The sequence below is a fragment of the Ctenopharyngodon idella genome, chromosome 13, assembly GCF_019924925.1.
Source record: "Ctenopharyngodon idella isolate HZGC_01 chromosome 13, HZGC01, whole genome shotgun sequence".
NCBI lineage: Eukaryota > Metazoa > Chordata > Actinopteri > Cypriniformes > Xenocyprididae > Ctenopharyngodon > Ctenopharyngodon idella.
In genome coordinates this window covers 34248992-34267958 of record NC_067232.1, presented here as the reverse complement: position 1 = coordinate 34267958, position 18967 = coordinate 34248992, and the positions used below count along the sequence as shown (strand labels likewise).

Here is an 18967-nt window from a genome sequence, read left to right as displayed (position 1 = left end):
CATGTTTCCCAGAAGACAAATTAAGTACAATTTACCTTGATCTTCAAATTCCAAAAGTTTTCACCCCCTGACTCTTAATGCATCATGTTTCCTTCTGGAGCATCAGTGAATGTTTGAACCTTTTTTAATAGTTGTGTTTGAGTCCCTCAGTTGTCCTCAGTGTGAAAAGACAGATCTCAAAATCATACAGTCACTGCTGTAAAGGGTTCAAATATGCAAAAAATGCTGGAAAACTGAAGAATCTGCAGGACCTGGAGGATTTTTCTGAAGAACAGAGCTCAGTTTAACTGTTCAGGACAAACAAGAGACTCATGAACAACCATCACAAAACAAAAAAAAAACAGTCGTAGATCATCCAGGTAACCACACACAGTATTAAGAATCAAGGATTCACATACTTTTGAACTGGGTCATTTTAATAAATTCAGCTACTTTTTTGTCTTGTTTGTTATATGTAAACATCTTTTATGTAAATTATCTTACTCAGGACAGTATTAAATAAAAAATAACATGCATTTTGTATGATCTCTCTTATTTTGTTAAAATTATTTACATTTTCACAGATTCTGCAAGTGGTTCACATACTTTTTCTTGCAACTGTATTTCTCTACAGCGGCTAATGAATCGGAAGTCTTGCACATTCACAGAAAATAGCTTACTTCCACATTGCAAAATACAATGGATACAACACTGCTACAAGAACATAACAGCAACCAGTGAAGTCCACTTCCTGAGAGAATGACATTTATGAGATATATTTTTATGACATACATTTTTATTGAATGAAAAAAATTCAGCATAATCAGTGTAGTCAGATTCCCAAATAAATGACTTTTATGAGCCAGGTATATTTTTAGTGGATCCAAAACATACTGCATGACCAGTCTGATTCCTGAGCGTATGAACCTTACGGTTATGGGTTCGATTCCCAGGCAATGCATGAATTGATCAAATGGGCACTTTGAATTCAATGTAAGTTACTTTTGTCAAATAATGTAAATATAAATGATGAGCCAGTTCTTTTTAGTGAATAAAAAACATGCATGACCAATGTAGTCTGATTCTTTTTTTGATTGCTTAAGACTGCTTAAGAGTCACAGGATTTATACTTTTGAGGGAATTGGCTAATGCATGCATTACTTATAGTTATCTCTGCATATTAAACTTTGACAGGAGAAGGTAACATCAAAAACATTGCACATGTCCCCTCTACATCATTCATGTGCACAATCTAAACCATCAAACATTTCTTTTTAAATAGTAATTTGGTGTCTCTAGAACAGCAACTGGTCCAGTCCTGCAGCATCGTTTCCCTGGAAACCACTCAGTCAGTTTGTTTTGTTTGTCATGGGAAGAACAGTAGGGGCCGAGCTGCAGCGTGTCAGTGTTAGCAGTCTCTTACAGGGCCAGTAATGAGCCCATTGAATTACATGATTGCACTCTGGAGGCTGCAAATTGACCAGGCTGTTGTGCTGCCTGTGCCAGTGCGTCTGGGCTTGTGTGCTAATAGATTAAGGATCACAGCTTAACGAAATGTTTATTCAAAGGGGTTATATCATGAGCAATCCACTATTCACTGATCTCAAATAAAGGAGTTCATTGTAACAGAAAGTCCTACTAAAAACTACTTCTGCAACTTTATATGGAAGCTTGTTTCCGCCATAGAATAAAACAATTTAAAAGATAATTGCGACTTTTTTCTCGCAATTGCGAGTTTACATCATGCAATTCTGAGATAAACTTGCAATTGCGAGAAAAAAAGTCACAATTGTGAGTTATAAAGTCAAAATCGTGAGTTATAAAGTCAGAATTGCGGGATATAAACTGGCAACTGACCATATACACGGTTACTTCCTGGTTTTCGTTAAGCCAGCTTGGGCATTTCTGGTGAGCTGTTAGCTGTCATTCTGTACTCGCTTTTTAATGTTGTATTTATATTTTAATGCAGTTGTCACATGTGCCTAATTTGCCATTAAACCAGTTTTATTGATTACAATTAAAACAAAACTAATGGGAACGTTTAAATAAAAAATGCGGTGTCTGTAATTAGACACGCACAAGCAACATTTTTTCCAGCAGTTCAAATCTTATTTTTAATGCGATGACCAAAAACATTTGTTCATGTGATCTCCTTCTGAGATTGTCTCCATTTGTAAAACCGAACATTTCAAGATGTAGGAAACCCAATATTTGATATAAAACACTTTTAAAGACATTCATTACCACTACAACCAGCAGATGGCGGCAGAGGAGCATTTATTTGCGCGTATATTAGCCATTTCCTGTAAAGCCGGATTTACACTGCACACGTCAAAGGCTGAATCACAAATAGCACACTTTTATGCACTTTCGGCCTTGTGGACTCAAAATGGCTGCCGCGTGCATGTGTCCGTTAAATCCACGAGACTGTAGGCTGCCCCATTCATCATTTTAGGTTTTAGAAGGGTGCTCATGAGCGCCCTCTTTGCGGCTGCTATGCGCCTTCGATGCGCACTTCAGCTGAGACCGTAAGTCTGCGAGCTACGCAGAGGACTTTACCCGGCAGTCAAAGCGGCATTACGTCACGAAAGTGCAGACTCTGAGGAAGACCGTGAGGGTTTAGGGTGCCATTTGGGACCAGGCCTAAGGCACGTTATGGCTCTGACGCAAGTTGCCACCAGAGTTGATCGCTGCCACTCTAGTCAATGCTTGTGTTTACACCAGCTGCACCGCAGCACGTTTCAGAAGCGGCTCACCTCTTTACTAAAGATCGGCGGCAAGTCTATTTTTGACAGACTGCGCAGCTCAAATACAAAATAAAGTCAAAATAATCACTCTGTGTAGACTCCCGCTCATATTTCACATCACTAGGAGGCCAGAAATTGACGACAAGAAATTCGAAGTTGAAAAACTTCTATGTTTTATCCTTGTCATCCATAACTGGACTTTTAAGTGTATTAGCTTTGTCTTTAGGCTACAGCAAAACAAAGTAGGGTACAGCATTAAACACAATTAAACCGGACCAAATATAACCGTTTAGCCATTAAAAACAAAAAAAAAATAAAGGAAAACGATGTCGGACAGGCAAATTTTGTGGTCTAGAGAATCCAGCCTCTTCGCTTCTGAAATGCTCCTGGTGTGAGCTGACACCGCGTACAGGACGGAACAAAACCTCGCTGGAGCCATAATGCACCGCAGACGCGTGCAATGTAAATAAGGGGTCAGTGCAGAGCAAGCTCAATGATTCTGGTACACTTGTGAAAACTCACATTTTATTCAATGAATCTAACTAAAGTGCATAATAAATCTTTAATTTACAGTGTGTTGATGCTTTTTTTCCACATGAAAGTGTGAAAACTGATGGTCGAATTGAATTTTGCCAAGGAAGAACACTGAGATGCGTCATTTTTTTATGTCATCTTACGTTTGAATAACTAAATTAATGCTAGGCCTATTTAAGTGACTCGATAAACTAAGTATTACACTACTGATGCTGTTAAAGCTACCTCAGGACATTGAAGATACCGACACACCAACAAGTGACATTTCGCCGGAAGTTTTCCAGCTAGCTTATATTATTGCAGAAGTTCTTAAAGACGTTCCATTCATATGGTCAATTGCGAGTTATAAAGTACAATTCTGAGGGGAAGAAAGGCTGACTTTTTTTCTCAGAATTGCCAGTTTATATTTCACAATTCGGACTTTATAACTAGCAATTTTGAGTTTATATCACGCAATTCTGAGAAAAAAGTCCAAATTGCGAGTTGTACACTCGCAATTGCAAGAAAAAAGTCAGATAAAAAGTTGCAAATATCTTTTTTATTTTCATTCAGTGGTGGAAACAAGCTTCCATAACTTTGTGATGTCAAACAGGTGAGAATCTGAAAACATGAGCATGCATTTATATTTAAAAAAAAAAAAACACTCACTTGGTCTTTTGGCAAGGCCCGGTTTTTAGTTCACAGTCCCGCCCATGAAAGCCTTCAGGACATAAGCAGCTATAATCCCCCGAGTCATTCAAGACGCAAGTAGCCCCGTTCTGACACGGCTGCTCTGTAGAGCACACGTAAATATCTGCAGAAACAAGACGGCGCTGTCATGTCAGTCTATTAAAGCATTTACCACTCACAGTCGTGAATAATTAATCACCTTTGTCGCAGAATCGCCCTGCCCACCCGTCCATGCAGGTGCACTGCCAGGGCTGATGGCAGGTGCCATGGACACATCCGGGCATCCGCACACAGTCTTCACATCGCGGCCCACCCCACCCTGGATCACACCTGCCGCACGGAGCCAAGAGTTAACCTTACATACCATGTTCATTGTACCGTTAATCTGTTTACAGTCTTCTTCTGTTGTGAGCAGGAACAAACTTGCACAGGTCAAATATACTTTACCGACATGACAACTAAAAGTCACATACATTTCACCCTCATGAATCGGCTCACCTGCAGTCACCGTTTTCAGCACATTTTCCATGGCCAAGTTCACACGTGCAGTTACTGGCTGAGGGCGTTGGAGATGTTTCTACTGAGGAAAATGAAACTGTGAAGAGAAGCATACATGTTTGTTACATATATTTTATTGTTTTTACTATGCAGCAGTTTTTTTATTGTTAGCTAAAACTATTAAAAATGCATTTTGTTTACTGAAATTAAGCTGAAATAAAATATAAATATTAGATTAAAAAAACTTGAACGACAATTAGAAATGTTTCCTTGGCAGCTAATTAAAATACTGTATGATAAGTGTAAATTGATTTCATTTTATATGAAAAGATTTTTGATATGGTACAGGAAATGTTTCACCCCTAAACTCCATCATCACCATCTCGACTGAGTGATTTAGCATTCTTGGCTGTGCTTATCCAGTATAGGGTTTTGCACTACGGTGGAATGGATGTTAGTGCAGGGTGTGTGTGTGTGTTGGGGGACGGCCAGCAAGCGCGTGTGTCTGTGGTGATGGGCACGAGGGGAGCGTGTGCGGTGGGAGGAGAGGAATGTGCTCATGTCTCCGCCCGTATGAGCTTTGCCCGAACATCACAAGAATTCACCATCGCCCAGAGCCCAACCCCTACATGCCTTCAAACCACCTCTGACATCACATGTCCTGTGAAGCGAGGGATAGTGCCTTTTCACTAAACATGCTAAGTTATTCCCTACAGCCAGGAAGTTTTGAACAATTATAAATATGCAAATCACGTGTACACTTATGAGAACTTCATTTCCCCCCATCTGACATGCTCACTTAATCGTGTGACTATTTCGGATAAGAGCTGGTATGTGAGACACAATATATGTGTAAGCTCATATTCATTCACTGTCACTGGAATGGGAAGCATTTTCCATGTAATCTGGCCAAGACCTATATTCCTGGAAACGCAGAGCTTTGAACAATGCATGCTGGGCTTTCCTGTGCTATCAGTGCAACAGCTGAAAAGTACAAACTGATAACAGAGCAGCCCAAACAACAATATGAAGCGTAATCTCTTAAACATAGACAGCTGAAGGATTAGTTTAACATTTAAAACCAAAAGAATGTGTTCTCTTAATAATTCCTGTTCTACAGCTCAATATGAAGTGAATAGAAATGTTGTCCCTCTTGCTTGCTGGAAATTTACATACACAGCACACACAGCGGGGTCCAAAAAACTGAGAGCACGTTAAAAATAATGAGAGTTTATTATTATTGTTTAAACCTAGTGACCTATTTCTAGGTTAATAATAAAATTTAATCAAATTTGTGATATTAACCATGCTTTGAATTTTTTTTGGACTGTACATTAATTACAAGTTAACATACATATATATTACTGAAAAATAGTGTTTTTGATAAATTTCTCATATCTAAATTTCCATTTTACCAGAGTATGTGATCAGTGTGGAAAGATTTGCGTGATTTTGCCAAACCTGATCCCACGGAAAAACGTAACTATTTTACAAGGGGGTTATTTCGTATAAATCAAATTCAGTCGTCAAAAACGAACAAATTTTAGAAAAAGGTAATCTCAGATGGAGCTAGCTGAGGAGCTTGAAATGCTCTCCCTCACTTCTCCAACTAGCTCCGCAGCTCTCGCTGGCCTGGAAGCCCACGTAGCGGCTTCTTCCAGGTTGGAAGAGAGCAGGTTGCTTGCTTCTGGTTCCGTGGAACTAGAAACTGAATCAGTGTCAGAAATAACAGCCAAGTCTGACACACTACCCTCATATAAAAGCCTCACTTATGATGAGCTATGAGAGCTAATCACATCTTCATCATTGAAAGCTCCCGTTTTGCCATCCAAACTGTGCCAGACAACATCTAGGCTGGTCATATGCTGCAGCAGGTCAATCTGGTGGTGCCCTGCAAACCATGGTGGTGCTGCAGGCCTACTTAAAGACCTGGCCCAGAATGAGGGACACAGATCTGGTCTTCCGCGCCATTAAACAGGCGGCCAGTTCAGTCGATCCATTCTAAGAAGGGATATACTCCTCATGAATATTTGTCAGGTTTAGCTTGACACTCAAGGCCTTTCCTCTCCAGTCATTAGGACTTGAGATGGACAAGGCATGTTGATGTGGTCCAGACTGTGGTTTGGCCCACTTTTCCACGCTGTTAGCCCTTCATCGGGTATCAAAGCAGAGTAAAAAGAAATAGATTGCTTTATTAGGCCTGAGGAGTCTATCGCCCTCACCCATTCTATTGTAAAAGATGTAGGCAGGGCTGTGCTCTATGACAGAGAGTGGAGCTGTCAGTTGATATTGTCAGATAGATGTTAGGGCTTATGCTCCCTTCCTAATGGGTAGAACAACATATTACTTAAAAAAAAAAAAAAAAAAAAAAGCTGTACGGATGAAGGTTGAGGTGGTTGAGTCGTGAAGCGACCAACTCCCTAATCTGTCGCCTTCTTCAGAATGGATGTTGAAGTAAGGCTATGCTCCTTTTTAGATCTGTAAGGTAGACCCTGGCAGGACAGAATGATTATCTCCTTTGGTTGAATAGGAAATGGTAGAGCTGACAGATGGAACTAGAGTGAATTGAAAACTATTTCCGTTTGTCGCCTTCCCTAGTTTTGTGACTGAGGGTTTTAAGCAAGGCTGCACTCCCGAAGTTGGCTGCGAGGTTGAGCTAGGCAGATTATATATATATATAAAGTTGTTGCCCTGTCTAGATTTATTCTAGGAGTCGAGATATAATTGTGCTCCCTGGTGACCCAATTTCTTCCAATTCCATCCAGGACCTAATCCTCCGTGGGTTGAGCTTGACAGATGGAATCTGTCACCTTCCCAAGTTCATAACTGGGTGTTGAAAGTAGGGTGTAGCTCCCTGGTGGCCCAGTTTCTCACCTTCCCCATCCTTTTTGGTGGGGTCATTAACCAAGGATAGAGATATCCACCTTAGGTTGCACTTGACAGATAATCTGTCGCCCTCCCCAGTTCATCAACTTGGAGTTGAAGTAGGGTGGAGCTCCCTGGCAGGGACTGGCATAAATTGAAGCATAATGGTTAAGATCAAGTGGGACTAAAAAAAAAAAAAACACTCTTGCTTGTCATCCTCCCCAGTTGTCAATCTGGGTAGTGAAGCAGGATTATGCTCCTTGTGTACAGATTGGCCCCATCCTTACAGACTACTCGAAGGTTGGAGCAGGGCTTGACAGTTGGAATGATTGTATCGTGGTAAGAATGGAGACCCATTCTCTGTTGACTCCCCAGATCATTAGTCTGAAATTTGGAATTCTCCCTCTGCATGCTCCCTTCGGTACGCTGCCCTCCAAGGCTTGTGCTTAGCTCTGGAATTCATATGTAGAGTTGCTGCCAGCAACTCCATATTTCAGCTTGCCTGGAAAAATTAATAAAATAGGCTGGTGTATGTTGAAGTAAGGCTATGCTCCTTTTTAGATCTGTAAAGTAGAACCTGGCAGGACAGAATGATTATTTTCTTTTGGTTGAATGGGAAATGGTAGAGCTGACAGATGGAACTAGGGTGAATTGAAAACTATTTCCATTTGTCGTCTTCCCCAGTTTTGTGACTGAGGGTTTTAAGCAAGGCTGCACTCCTGAAGTTGGCTGTGAAGTTGACCTAGGCAGATGTAAAAAATAAATAAATAAATAAAAAGAAAAATTGTTATTGCCCTGTCTAGATTTATTCTAGGAGTCGAGATATGATTGTGCTCCCTGGTGACCCAATTTCTTCCCATTCTACCCAGGGCCTAATCCTACCTGGACTGAGTTTGACAGATGGAATCTGTCACCCTCCCCAATTCATAACTGGGTGTTGAAGTAGGGTGTAGATCCCTGGTGGCTCAGTTTCTTATCGCACCTTCCCCATCCTCTTTGGTGGGGTCATTAACCAAGGATAGAGACATCCATCTTAGGTTGAGCTTTACAGATAATCTGTCGCCCTCCCCAGTTCATCAAATTGGAGTTGAAGTAGGGTGGAGCTCCCTGGCAGGGACTGGCATAAATTGAAGCTTGATGGTTAAGATTGAGTGGGACTAAAATAAAACCCCTCTCTCGCTTGTCATCCTCCCCAGTTGTCAATCTGGGTAGTGAAGCAGATTATGCTCCTTGTGTACAGATTGGCCCTTATCCTTACAGACTACTCGAAGGTTGGAGCAAGGCTTTACAGTTGAAATGATTGGACCGCAGTAAGAACGGAGACCCATTCTCTGTTGCCTCCCCAGATTATTAGTCTGGAAGTTGGGAATTCTCCTTCTGCATGCTCCCTTTGGTACGCTGCTCTCCTAGGCTTGTGCCTAGGTCTGGAAATCATATGTATAGTTGCTGCCAGCAACTCCATATTTCATCTTGCCTGGAGAAATAAATAAAATAGGCTGGTGGATGTGGTGCCATGGACTTAGTTTCCACCGTTATCTCTGTTCTTAGGGGCTTCAGGCTGTCTGGTAACTGGGCACAGGGTGGTCTACTGTAGGAGTCCCAGTTTCAGAAATGGGTGAGCATGGAGCTTGGGGTTTAATTTAACACCTATAGCACTGAGCTAGTTGCAAGCAGCAACATGATGTCACGGGATATGCCCGCTTGGTTGCTGATGCATAAGGTTGCTCCGGGTCTGGGCCCGTTGAGCCCTTCAATGGCCAGGAAAATGACAGGATTGTGCTTGTGTAAGAACTTTTTCAGCACACAACCAGACATTGGTCAGCGTGGTATAGTGGGTATTAACGTCCCTATAGTGTCAGCAACTGATGTGGCACACAGTTCCCTCGAAAGGGAATGTCTTAAGCTTAAAGTATATAACCCGGTTCCCTGAGAAGGGAACGAGACATTGCATCATGTTGCCATGCTTCAGGCATGCCTGCGTGTCTTCCTTCAGACAAATTGAATCTGATGACATGTTTGCATATTTATATGCTCGGGCGCTCAGCATGACGTCATCGCATTGTGTCGGCCAATGATATTGGCGTGAAGTTACACTTGCCTCAGACACTGGATTCCGCATGGACGTGTTCCCATAGCGTCAGTAACTGATGTGCCGTCTCGTTCCCTTCTCAGGGAACTAGGTTACATATGTAACCCTAAGACGATTTCTGTCACTAGTGAGCAAAGGACCAAGTGAGGACGGTAATCTTAGAAATGGGAGATATGCAACATACGCTACATTTGCTGTGCATAATTCAATATTCACACTTAAAGCATATTTCGTATTTTCTTTCCTTCCTGTATGTTGTGCATTTGCTCTCTGCATTTACTACCCAGTTAACAGGGAACATTCCCGCAACTTTCACTAATGTTATGTAATGTTTAAGATAAAACACTCTTTAAATAACATTTATAGAACATTATTAATAACTGATGCGTTTGCATGATGTTGAGAGAAATGTTCTTAGAACAACGTTCTTGGAACATCTTTATGATGTTATTTTAACATTAACCTTCTTGGAATATTACAAATAAACATTCAAAAAAATATTGAGAGTGCAAGTAATGTTAGGAGAATGTTGTACAAACATTATCATAACCTTTTTAAATAATATTCCAATTATGACAATAAAAATGGACATTTTAATGTTTTAGAAACATTGCAAATCACTGGTCCCACAATGTTTATAGAACATATATTTGTTAGCTGGGTAGTACTTTCAAAACATGCAAAGGATGACAAGGACTGGTAGTTGTTTGAATCCAGGATGGACACAGTGAATACTGAATACATCATACATAGTAAACACCATTATTAATATTATTACTATTATTATTATTATTATCATTGCTATTGCAACTACTACTATTATCATTATTATTAATGGCTGTATCAATATTACCATTATTATTATTATTATTATTATTATTGTTGTTATTTTTATCATTATTATAATTGCTATTACTACTACTATTATTTTTATTTGTCCTCTTCCTGATCCTTTATCCTCCCCCTCATTCCGGATGAAATTTATATTTATAAATTATTATATTTGTTAATATGTTTATCATTACTATTAATGCTAATACTATTATTACTATTTGTCATTTCTTATTAATTGAATTTATGATTATTATTATTCTTATTATTATTATTAATGTAGCTATTACTATTGCTACTGTCACCCTCCTCATCCCCCATTCTCCAGTTTTTTGTGTGATACTATTATTATCATCATCATTATTATTGTCATTAAAATTTTTTTTTTTTTTTTTTTCTTTATTTCATTGATATATTATTTATTTATTTATTTATTTTGAAAAACTCTGGTTATGTCTGTTGTACTTCCCTACATGCTCCTTTATTCATATATTTCCACTCCCACACCCAGTTACACTTACAGTTACACACACACACACACACAAATCTTACTGGCTGTTATGTATGTTTTGTTGGTCTTTGTATTTGTATTTTGCATTTAATTTCTCATCTGTAAATATTGTAATTGTCTGTTTGCATTAAAAAAAAAATAATAATAAAAAAAATACATAGTAAACACTAAAGAGTTTTAAAGAGAGAATGAGTGCGGGTGTGACAGCAAACAGATGTCAGATGATCTCAGAGTGCTGACAGACAGATGTGGTGCAGATAACCTTCTCTTGTACAAACTCTAAGGGCCTCATTTATAAAGCGTGCACAGATTTGATCTTAAGAGTGCGCATACGCTTAAATCCATGCCAACGCTCATATTTATAAAAACGGTCTTTGACGTGGAAAAGTGCTTAGCGTCACATCATGGTCTGAGCAGACGTACACACTTTTCCTTGTCAGATTTCTGCAGGTTTTTGGAATTCTAAGCTATTCTTGCTGCTCGCCAAGGATTTGGACGATGACTGTTGATCTTTTATATGTAAATGACATTAATTAGGTGTCGTTTAAAACGCGGAGAACTGAAAGCATTCAGCTGCGCGCAAGTAAAGATTATTTGCGATTTACAGATTTCACATCTGAAAGAGACGCGTACGCTCGTTTTCTGTGTGTACGTTCATTCAACGAATCACACGTACGCACATCTGAGAAATGATCGTAAGATCAAATTTAGGATGGTTTTGCGCAACATTTTATAAATGAGGCCCCTGGAGCCTATTCTAGAAAAACCTCTAGGTCTGTAGCGTGTGTAATCATTTGCGATCACAATGGTTTTGAAACGGTATGATACATCAATAAATCTGATAAATTTCAATAGATCAATAAATTTGCTCACGATTCAGTTCAATTTCATTTTTCTATGATTTAAAAAAAATAATTGTGACATGCATTATATGTGCAGCTGTACCGCTAAGAAAACTGAGGCAATAAACAAACATCTCTTAAAATATCCTCTCTTATCGGAAAATCTGATTAGTTTTAGCTAATTGATTTAGTGAATTTTAACAACTGTACAAAAAAGAGATAAAGAAAAAGAAAAAACAGAGACACACATATCAGATATAAGTGCACTACCAAAACCAAAAAATAGTAGGAAAAAATGAATCAATAAAGTCCTGCTTACTTACTTTTTAGATGTGTGGATCTTTTGGGTTTTCACCACTGACATTAGGTCAAGATTTGCATTTTGCATAAGAAATTAATGCATAATACCTTTTTATATTATTAGAGTAATTAAGACCAGCTGAATTATACAGTTCCTTTGTTTTGCTTATTCTGTAATGGTTAGAAAAAAACAGAGGTAAAATTTACCCCCAAATCAACAGAGTATAAGAATACTAAAGTATACAGTAAAAAAGTTCAAAAAGAAAAACTGCTTAACTGTCATGGAAACAATGTCACAGTGCAAAAACAATTGTAATCTATCTAAATATTGGCATGAAACATGACCTGGACATGTTCTTGACAGGTTTCATCAGACACCTGCTGATTTGATCTGTCTTGTTCTGATTCACTGTGGATTGATTTATACTAAAGAAGGATGTATAATCTGCCAATGGGCCATAGTGATCATTTCAGTTGTTAACAATGGCTGTGCTTCCTGGGGTTGAGTGCTTTATGATCGGAGTGCGACAGGTGTTATGACTGTCTCCATCCTCCGGTCTCTGTGGCTCATCTCATGGGGGTCCTCAAACAGACACCACAGTGAGTGGGCTCACTGCATGTGAAAACCAGAGTGATCTAAATTTATTCCTACCATGAAACCCTATATTCCTCTCCAGAACCCCTGTGGCTATGCTCAGCGCCTTGGTGCCAGTGAAACATGCAGGTATGGGTTTCCCTTTGGTTTTAAACCCCAGATGGGCCACATACACTCCCCAAGCATACGCATGAGTGTCTAAGATCTTATTGGGGAGCAGGTGGAGTGAAATAGAAAGCTGGCCTGGACAGTGTCTGAAGGAGCTGAGAAATAGGTAACTAGATCCATGTGAACCCAAGGATCATTCAGCCTCAGTATCCACTCAGCCGTTTGCACTGCTAGAAAAACATTTTGCCAGGACAGACAAGCGAGGACGGATTATGATCCAGTGAGGCTCTGGAGCACCAGCGTCGGTTGGTGTCAGGCTCATTGGAAAGATGTGCCTATACATACAATTCACTGCAATTCAACTAAAAAGAAGAAGAAAAAAAAACTGCAAAAAAGAAAAAACTGTCACTAACACTACTGGCAGTAAAACATGATACAACTTTTATTTGTCTTCACACAAGTTATGATTACAAGGGCAGATTATTGATTAAAAAGGCTTATTTTCATGCATATTGCAAGTTTTGCATCACATAATCAGCTCCAAATGTTTGGCTTTTCTGATGTAGTAAAGTTGCTTGGTAGCTCAGCTGGTACAGGTGCTCAAAGAAGCAAGAAACAATGTCATGGTTGCTTCAGAAAATTCATTGATATCTCACATTTGCTTGTGTTAACAGTTAGGTTTATGGTAGGGTTTAGTGTAGGTGGTGGGTTATTTTCAAATTTCAAAGCATTAACCTGAGCGCCACGAAATGAGCAAGAAGCAACATATTATAATTTTGCAGAAATGTTGCCACAGGCACATTTTTGTTGTGAGATGTAATGTCCAGTAACCATGTTTGTGTCTGGTTTTAATGTATCTGATTTTAAAGAAATAATAAATGCTGGGCTCAAGTCATTCTCAGTGAATTCTCTGCTAGCGCTATGCACTTAAAAGGAATAGTTTAGAATAGAAAATTGTTAGATTTTGCTGTCATCGTTTTCTTACTTTTTTTTTAAATCATTCCAAATCTGTATGACTTTTTCTCTTTTGTGAAGCAAAAAGAAGATATTTTGAAAAATGTCTCCATTTTTGTTTTTTTGGAAGTCTAGTGTTCCAGTGTTGTCACAAAAGAAAGTCATACAGGTTTGGAAATGACATGAGGGTGAGTAAAGGATGACAGAATTATTATTTTTGGTTTACTGTTTTAGAACTATTGGTAACACTTTTATAATAAGGTTCATTAGTTAAACATTAGTTAATGTATTAACTAACATGAACTAATCATGAGCAACCATTACTAATCTTCGTTAATGTTAGTTAATGAAAATACAGTTGTTCATTGTTTGATCATGTTAGTTCACAGTGCATTAAATAATGTTAACAAGATTTTAATAATGTATTAGTAGATGTTGAAATTAACAAAGATTAATAAAAGCTGTATAAGTGCAGTTCATTATTAGTTGTTAAGTGTTAATCAAACAGTTGACAGTAGCCTTTGACTTCCAGTATTTTTTTTTTCCTACTATGGAAGTCAATGTCTACTGCCAACTGTTTGATTACCAACATTCTTCAAATTAGTGTTTGGGTGAACTATCCCTTTAAAACCACTGAACCGTAATATAAAACATCAAAGCTGCTATAAAATGTTCAGCAGGCACTGATATTGTTGAGCAGGCTCCAGGAACTGATATGATTTCCCATTTCTTATTTCATGTCATGGCAATAGTCACTGGCACACATTCAAGTGCTTTTCCGTCTGTCTGTATCAGTTTTGCATTGCAGTGGCTTGTTTCCAGGTTTGAGCCTCTCTGGAAGCCCCTGACAGTCAGAGGCTCCGGGGTCCCATTGGCCCCACTGGCCTGCTCTGTAATTTGTCTTTGCAGACATGCACAGATCAGGTTCTCCCCCCATCTTCAACTGCAGGCCAATGGGTACAACTGACTCTGGCTCTCTTAAGACTCATAGTGGAAGGACTCTGGGCATTGCCCTTTGACCCCGACACGCGTGTGACACAAACTCTTGCGCCCAACAACTGAGACACAGATTTGTCACATTCTCTAACCAGACAGGAATTTCACAGCTGAATACTCAAGAGACGGATCGGCCACAGAGGAACCATCAAAGGCCTCTGACACTGATTTTATGTAATCTACTCGCCAGGATCCTGTTGCAGCACAGTTGGCAGGAACTGACTGAGGAAATGAACAGCCTATATGGCCAATTCTTTATTTGCATTTGGAAAAATGCATAATTAACTTGCTCTGACATTATCTTTTGTAATTGCTTGTGTTGGATGTGTGCTTTGGTCTTAACTTGTCATATTTTGCCAGTGTCATATAACTAGTTTCATTGTTGTACATACTAAATGGATATTTTAAAGTATTATATATTATATATAGTGCATGTATAATTGCACTACAAAATATTGTAAATATAACAAATCTCAACTGCTTGATTGTTTTTTATTGTCGCACAACTTAAACTATATTATCTCCTGGCTATATACATAAAGTTGTATATATAAGTACAACTATACAAATTTATACTCATACAAACCGTACACTCGCATAAAGCAAAATATAAGCTACTATAGAGCAAATAACAACTGCTTGATTTTTTTTTTTTTTTCATTGCAAAATGTAAAGTATATCGCACAGCTCTAGTCTGCTAAATGCGACTGTAAGCAAAAATATATATTAAGATATTATAAACATTAACATTAGGATTTGCTGTAAAGCTAATTTTAAACATTGTGTATTGTGAAACACACTTTATAAATAAAATTGGCAAACAAGCAGATTGTGCTACATTGTGGCCATTGCCGATATAAATATCTAGTGAGCATACATGATACAGTTCAATGACAGCAAAATAGTTGTTAACAAACATAACATACAGTAAAATGACATTGTATGTAATGCATTTTGGTGGTGGAATAAATATATTTACCTTGGGCTTCACAGTTGTGTTTAAATAGCACACAGCAGACAGAGAGCAGAAGAACTACAGTGAGTTTCATGGTGCAGGGCAATCTGAAACAATGAGAATCAACACATTAACATTCATGAAATTAGCATGCATTCATTTAATGACTAACTTTGCTGTACATACAGTATATTATGAATATATACCTACTAAATACAAAAAGAAAGAGATGAAGCACTAAAAACAAGGGATGCACTCTCCAAACATCAAACAGAGCAACACCTGACCATGGACCAGCCAACAGACACCCTAAATAATTAACTTTAATACTTAATTATTAAAACCACATTGTGAATCTTTTATAGTGGACATTTACAACAATACCGCACCACTCCTTTGTCTATTTACACACAACTTCGCTGAGACAAGTGCTGACGGAAAGCGCTATGTTGTATCTATTTGTTGCTCTTGTGTCTATGTGGGCCTGCACTATGTTCCACACCTTAAGGAGTGCTGTTTAAGATTAACCAGCATGTAATGTATTATTGAGATCAATGTCGTAATATCTGATTTGCAAACAACCTCAGTGGGGTCAGTCCCACGTCTATATTACGTTACTGTTTTCAAATCTCATCGAAACAGCATGATGTCCTTTGCAGCTCTTAAGTAAACCTTTAGTAACCTTTTTTTTTTATAGCGCTTTATACAGATTGTTTCAAAGCAGCTTAACAGTAATAAACAGGGAAATGACAGAATCAATGATGCAAACCATCAAATATGAGACAAATTCAGATTCTGCTGTAAAAGCTCCAAATAAGTCAATATAATGTCATTATTCAGCTCAATTCAGTTCAAGTTCAGTTACTGTGTAAAGTGTAATGAATTATGAAACTAGTTCAATTCAGCTATAGACAATAGTGTCATTATTTAGCTCAGTTCAATGAGTCAGTTCAATGTTGATTCAATTCAGTTCAATAACTGTCAATGTTCAATTCAGTTCAAAATTTGTTCTCATCTGGTGATAAACATACCTGTACCATAACTGTTCTGTTAATAACCCTTTGTCGATCCCACTGTCAGTAGGTGGGGATACAAACGTGTGGAAGCAGGGATTAAAATTAACACTTGCCAAGTGCCAAATGCGAGTAAAAATCTGTGTTTTGGCGAGTATATGAAACGGTGTCAATCAGCAGTTGGCTGGCAACATTTTTTTTTTATTCTAACCATGCAAAATTGTGAGAACATGAACGTGAACAAACATGAACGACACTTGGGACAGTTAAATGGAATTAGTATTGCATTGTCATGAAAGTTTAAGCCTTGCAAATTTAAATATTCAAGCGCGCGGATACTGAATTGAGCTCTCTTTCACGTCTTCTTGCGCTTAAACAGACATATTAATACAAAATTATGTCAAAATGCCTGTCTTTGCAAGTATCCTTGTAAACAGTCAGGTATGTCTTAACTGAATGTAAACAGTTGAGAAAGAAAACGCATGTGTATCAGTATATTGGATCAGTGCATTCACTCTTAAAGTGACAGCAGCCTAATATACCTGCTGAGTCTGTGTTTTTAATGTTAATAAAACAACAAAAGACTAAGAACAATCACTAATTGCTCTTGACTGAATAACTTTTGTAACTTTAATAAGTATTAATGTATATTTCATGGCTGGTAAAAAACATTTATGGCTGGTAAAGTCACCAGCCATTGGCAGGCTATTAGTTTAAGGCTCTGGAGCTGTCAAAAGGCCACTGGATGACTCGTTTTGAATTTCTCAGTCCAGGTAACTCAGAAAACAAGCAAACTTTGTTCATTTAAATATGCTACCAACATTGTAACCATAAAAATCGGCTATGTTACACTTTAAGTGTCACTTAAGCTCTTAGAAAGCCAATAGCCCGTGGCTGGATTCTGCTCTGTTTTCTTCATTTGTATATGGTGCAACTGGCTGCTTCATCCGTCCCTCTGCACAGTTTTTGTTGTTTCCCATTGTAGACTAATGGAGTGCTCTCACAACCACTAACAGGAATGAATTTGGGAAATGCTTTGAATGTGAAAGCTGAGAATAGGTCCGTTTCCATGATAGGAGGCTCTCTAGCATATCACAATAGGAAGCCTCCATCCATAGTCCTTGATGCTGGGGATTCCATGTCAATTATCGCTTATGCTATCTGGCCGATCTCATGTGCAGACACCTGGCAGTGAAAGCAAGCAAGCTATATTTGAACATGACTTTATTTCCTGAACAGCCCACTCTGTGATTGTGGAAGGTGCTATTTCCAGCCGCGTTTAATTAATATGTGTCACATCAGATGTGAAAAATACAGTCAGAAGCCTTTTATGCCATTTGACACATTGGCCATTATCCAGCTGAAACCAGAGGGATGTTGTCATCAATTTTATGGTCCATCTTTCACAAATTATCAAAATGTAATGAATCATCCCATGCAATTAATTATAAATGATATAGATTTAGATGTAGCCTACAACTGAAGGCCCTTTCACACTGAATGCGACGTGAAAAAGCAAGACAAATTATTATGTCCTCATAATAAGAACATATTTGAGCATTCAGATGTTCAGCATCTGAATTTTGGCAACAAAATGATACAAGGATGTGATTTGCAGGTATTTGATTACCAAAGTCAACAGCAATGACACTGGTAAAGTGAGGTTAAGTGCATTTGTATTGTCTAGTATAATATTGCATAATATTCAGTGTTTGTATTGCTTATGCAATTTAATAATTTTGAGGAATATTGAATATGTTTTTATGGCAAAGCTGTTATTAACATATTTTGTCAGCATGTGTTATTAACATTAACATCTACCAAAATAACTATCTACTAAATAAAGAAAGGCATTTGACAACAACTGAGGTGTGACCACTGTGTTCCTCTGATAAGAAGGTGTTTTCTCTTTCTGATTGATGTTAATTAAAGCAATAAGCCACGTGTGGCCTTGCGTTACCGTCATTAAGGTAATTGGTGTTCTGCAGCATGATGCAAAATGCAAAACTGTTTTTAAAATGGCAGAAACAGAAATATGTAAAATCTGTCATTATTTACTCATCCTCATGAATTTCTTCCTTACATGTAATACAAAATTTGTTTGGAAGAATCTTTGTCAAGCTCCAAACATTCCAAAAACAGTAGTAATAATAATAATAATAATAAAACAAATATAAAAAAAAGAGTAGTCAATAAAACTTGTAATATTCCAAGTCTTCTGAGGTCACATGGCAGATTTGTGTGAGGAACATTATTCACTTCCACCCCAACAATTTTAGACTACAAAACCGGCCAAATTTGACATCATTGATACCAAAATTTGTTCTCACGTGTGTCGTAGTCTAACACAACATAAAATTTAAAGTAAATGGCATGCTATTGGGAATATGTGGAGAATGAGACTTGAGATCTTCAGGTAGGGTCCGATCAAGTCTAAATTTTGGTCTATTTTATGGTGTCATTTCAGAAATCGCTGTTTAA

At 38.2% G+C, this 18967-nt stretch overlaps 1 protein-coding gene across 3 annotated transcripts in view; it reads right to left on the bottom strand.

Moving 5' to 3' along the window:
- dlk2 (delta-like 2 homolog (Drosophila)) overlaps positions 1-18967 on the bottom strand; it is a 29119-nt gene that overhangs the window by 3242 nt on the left and 6910 nt on the right. For all 3 annotated transcript variants that reach the window (XM_051915995.1, XM_051915994.1, XM_051915996.1), the window contains 4 exons: positions 15498-15580; positions 4428-4524; positions 4129-4259; positions 3909-4053 (listed from right to left, as the gene is read on the bottom strand). In XM_051915995.1, coding sequence (XP_051771955.1) covers positions 3909-4053; positions 4129-4259; positions 4428-4524; positions 15498-15567 — 443 coding nt within the window. In that variant the 5' untranslated portion in view covers positions 15568-15580. The remainder of the gene's footprint in view (positions 1-3908; positions 4054-4128; positions 4260-4427; positions 4525-15497; positions 15581-18967) is intronic.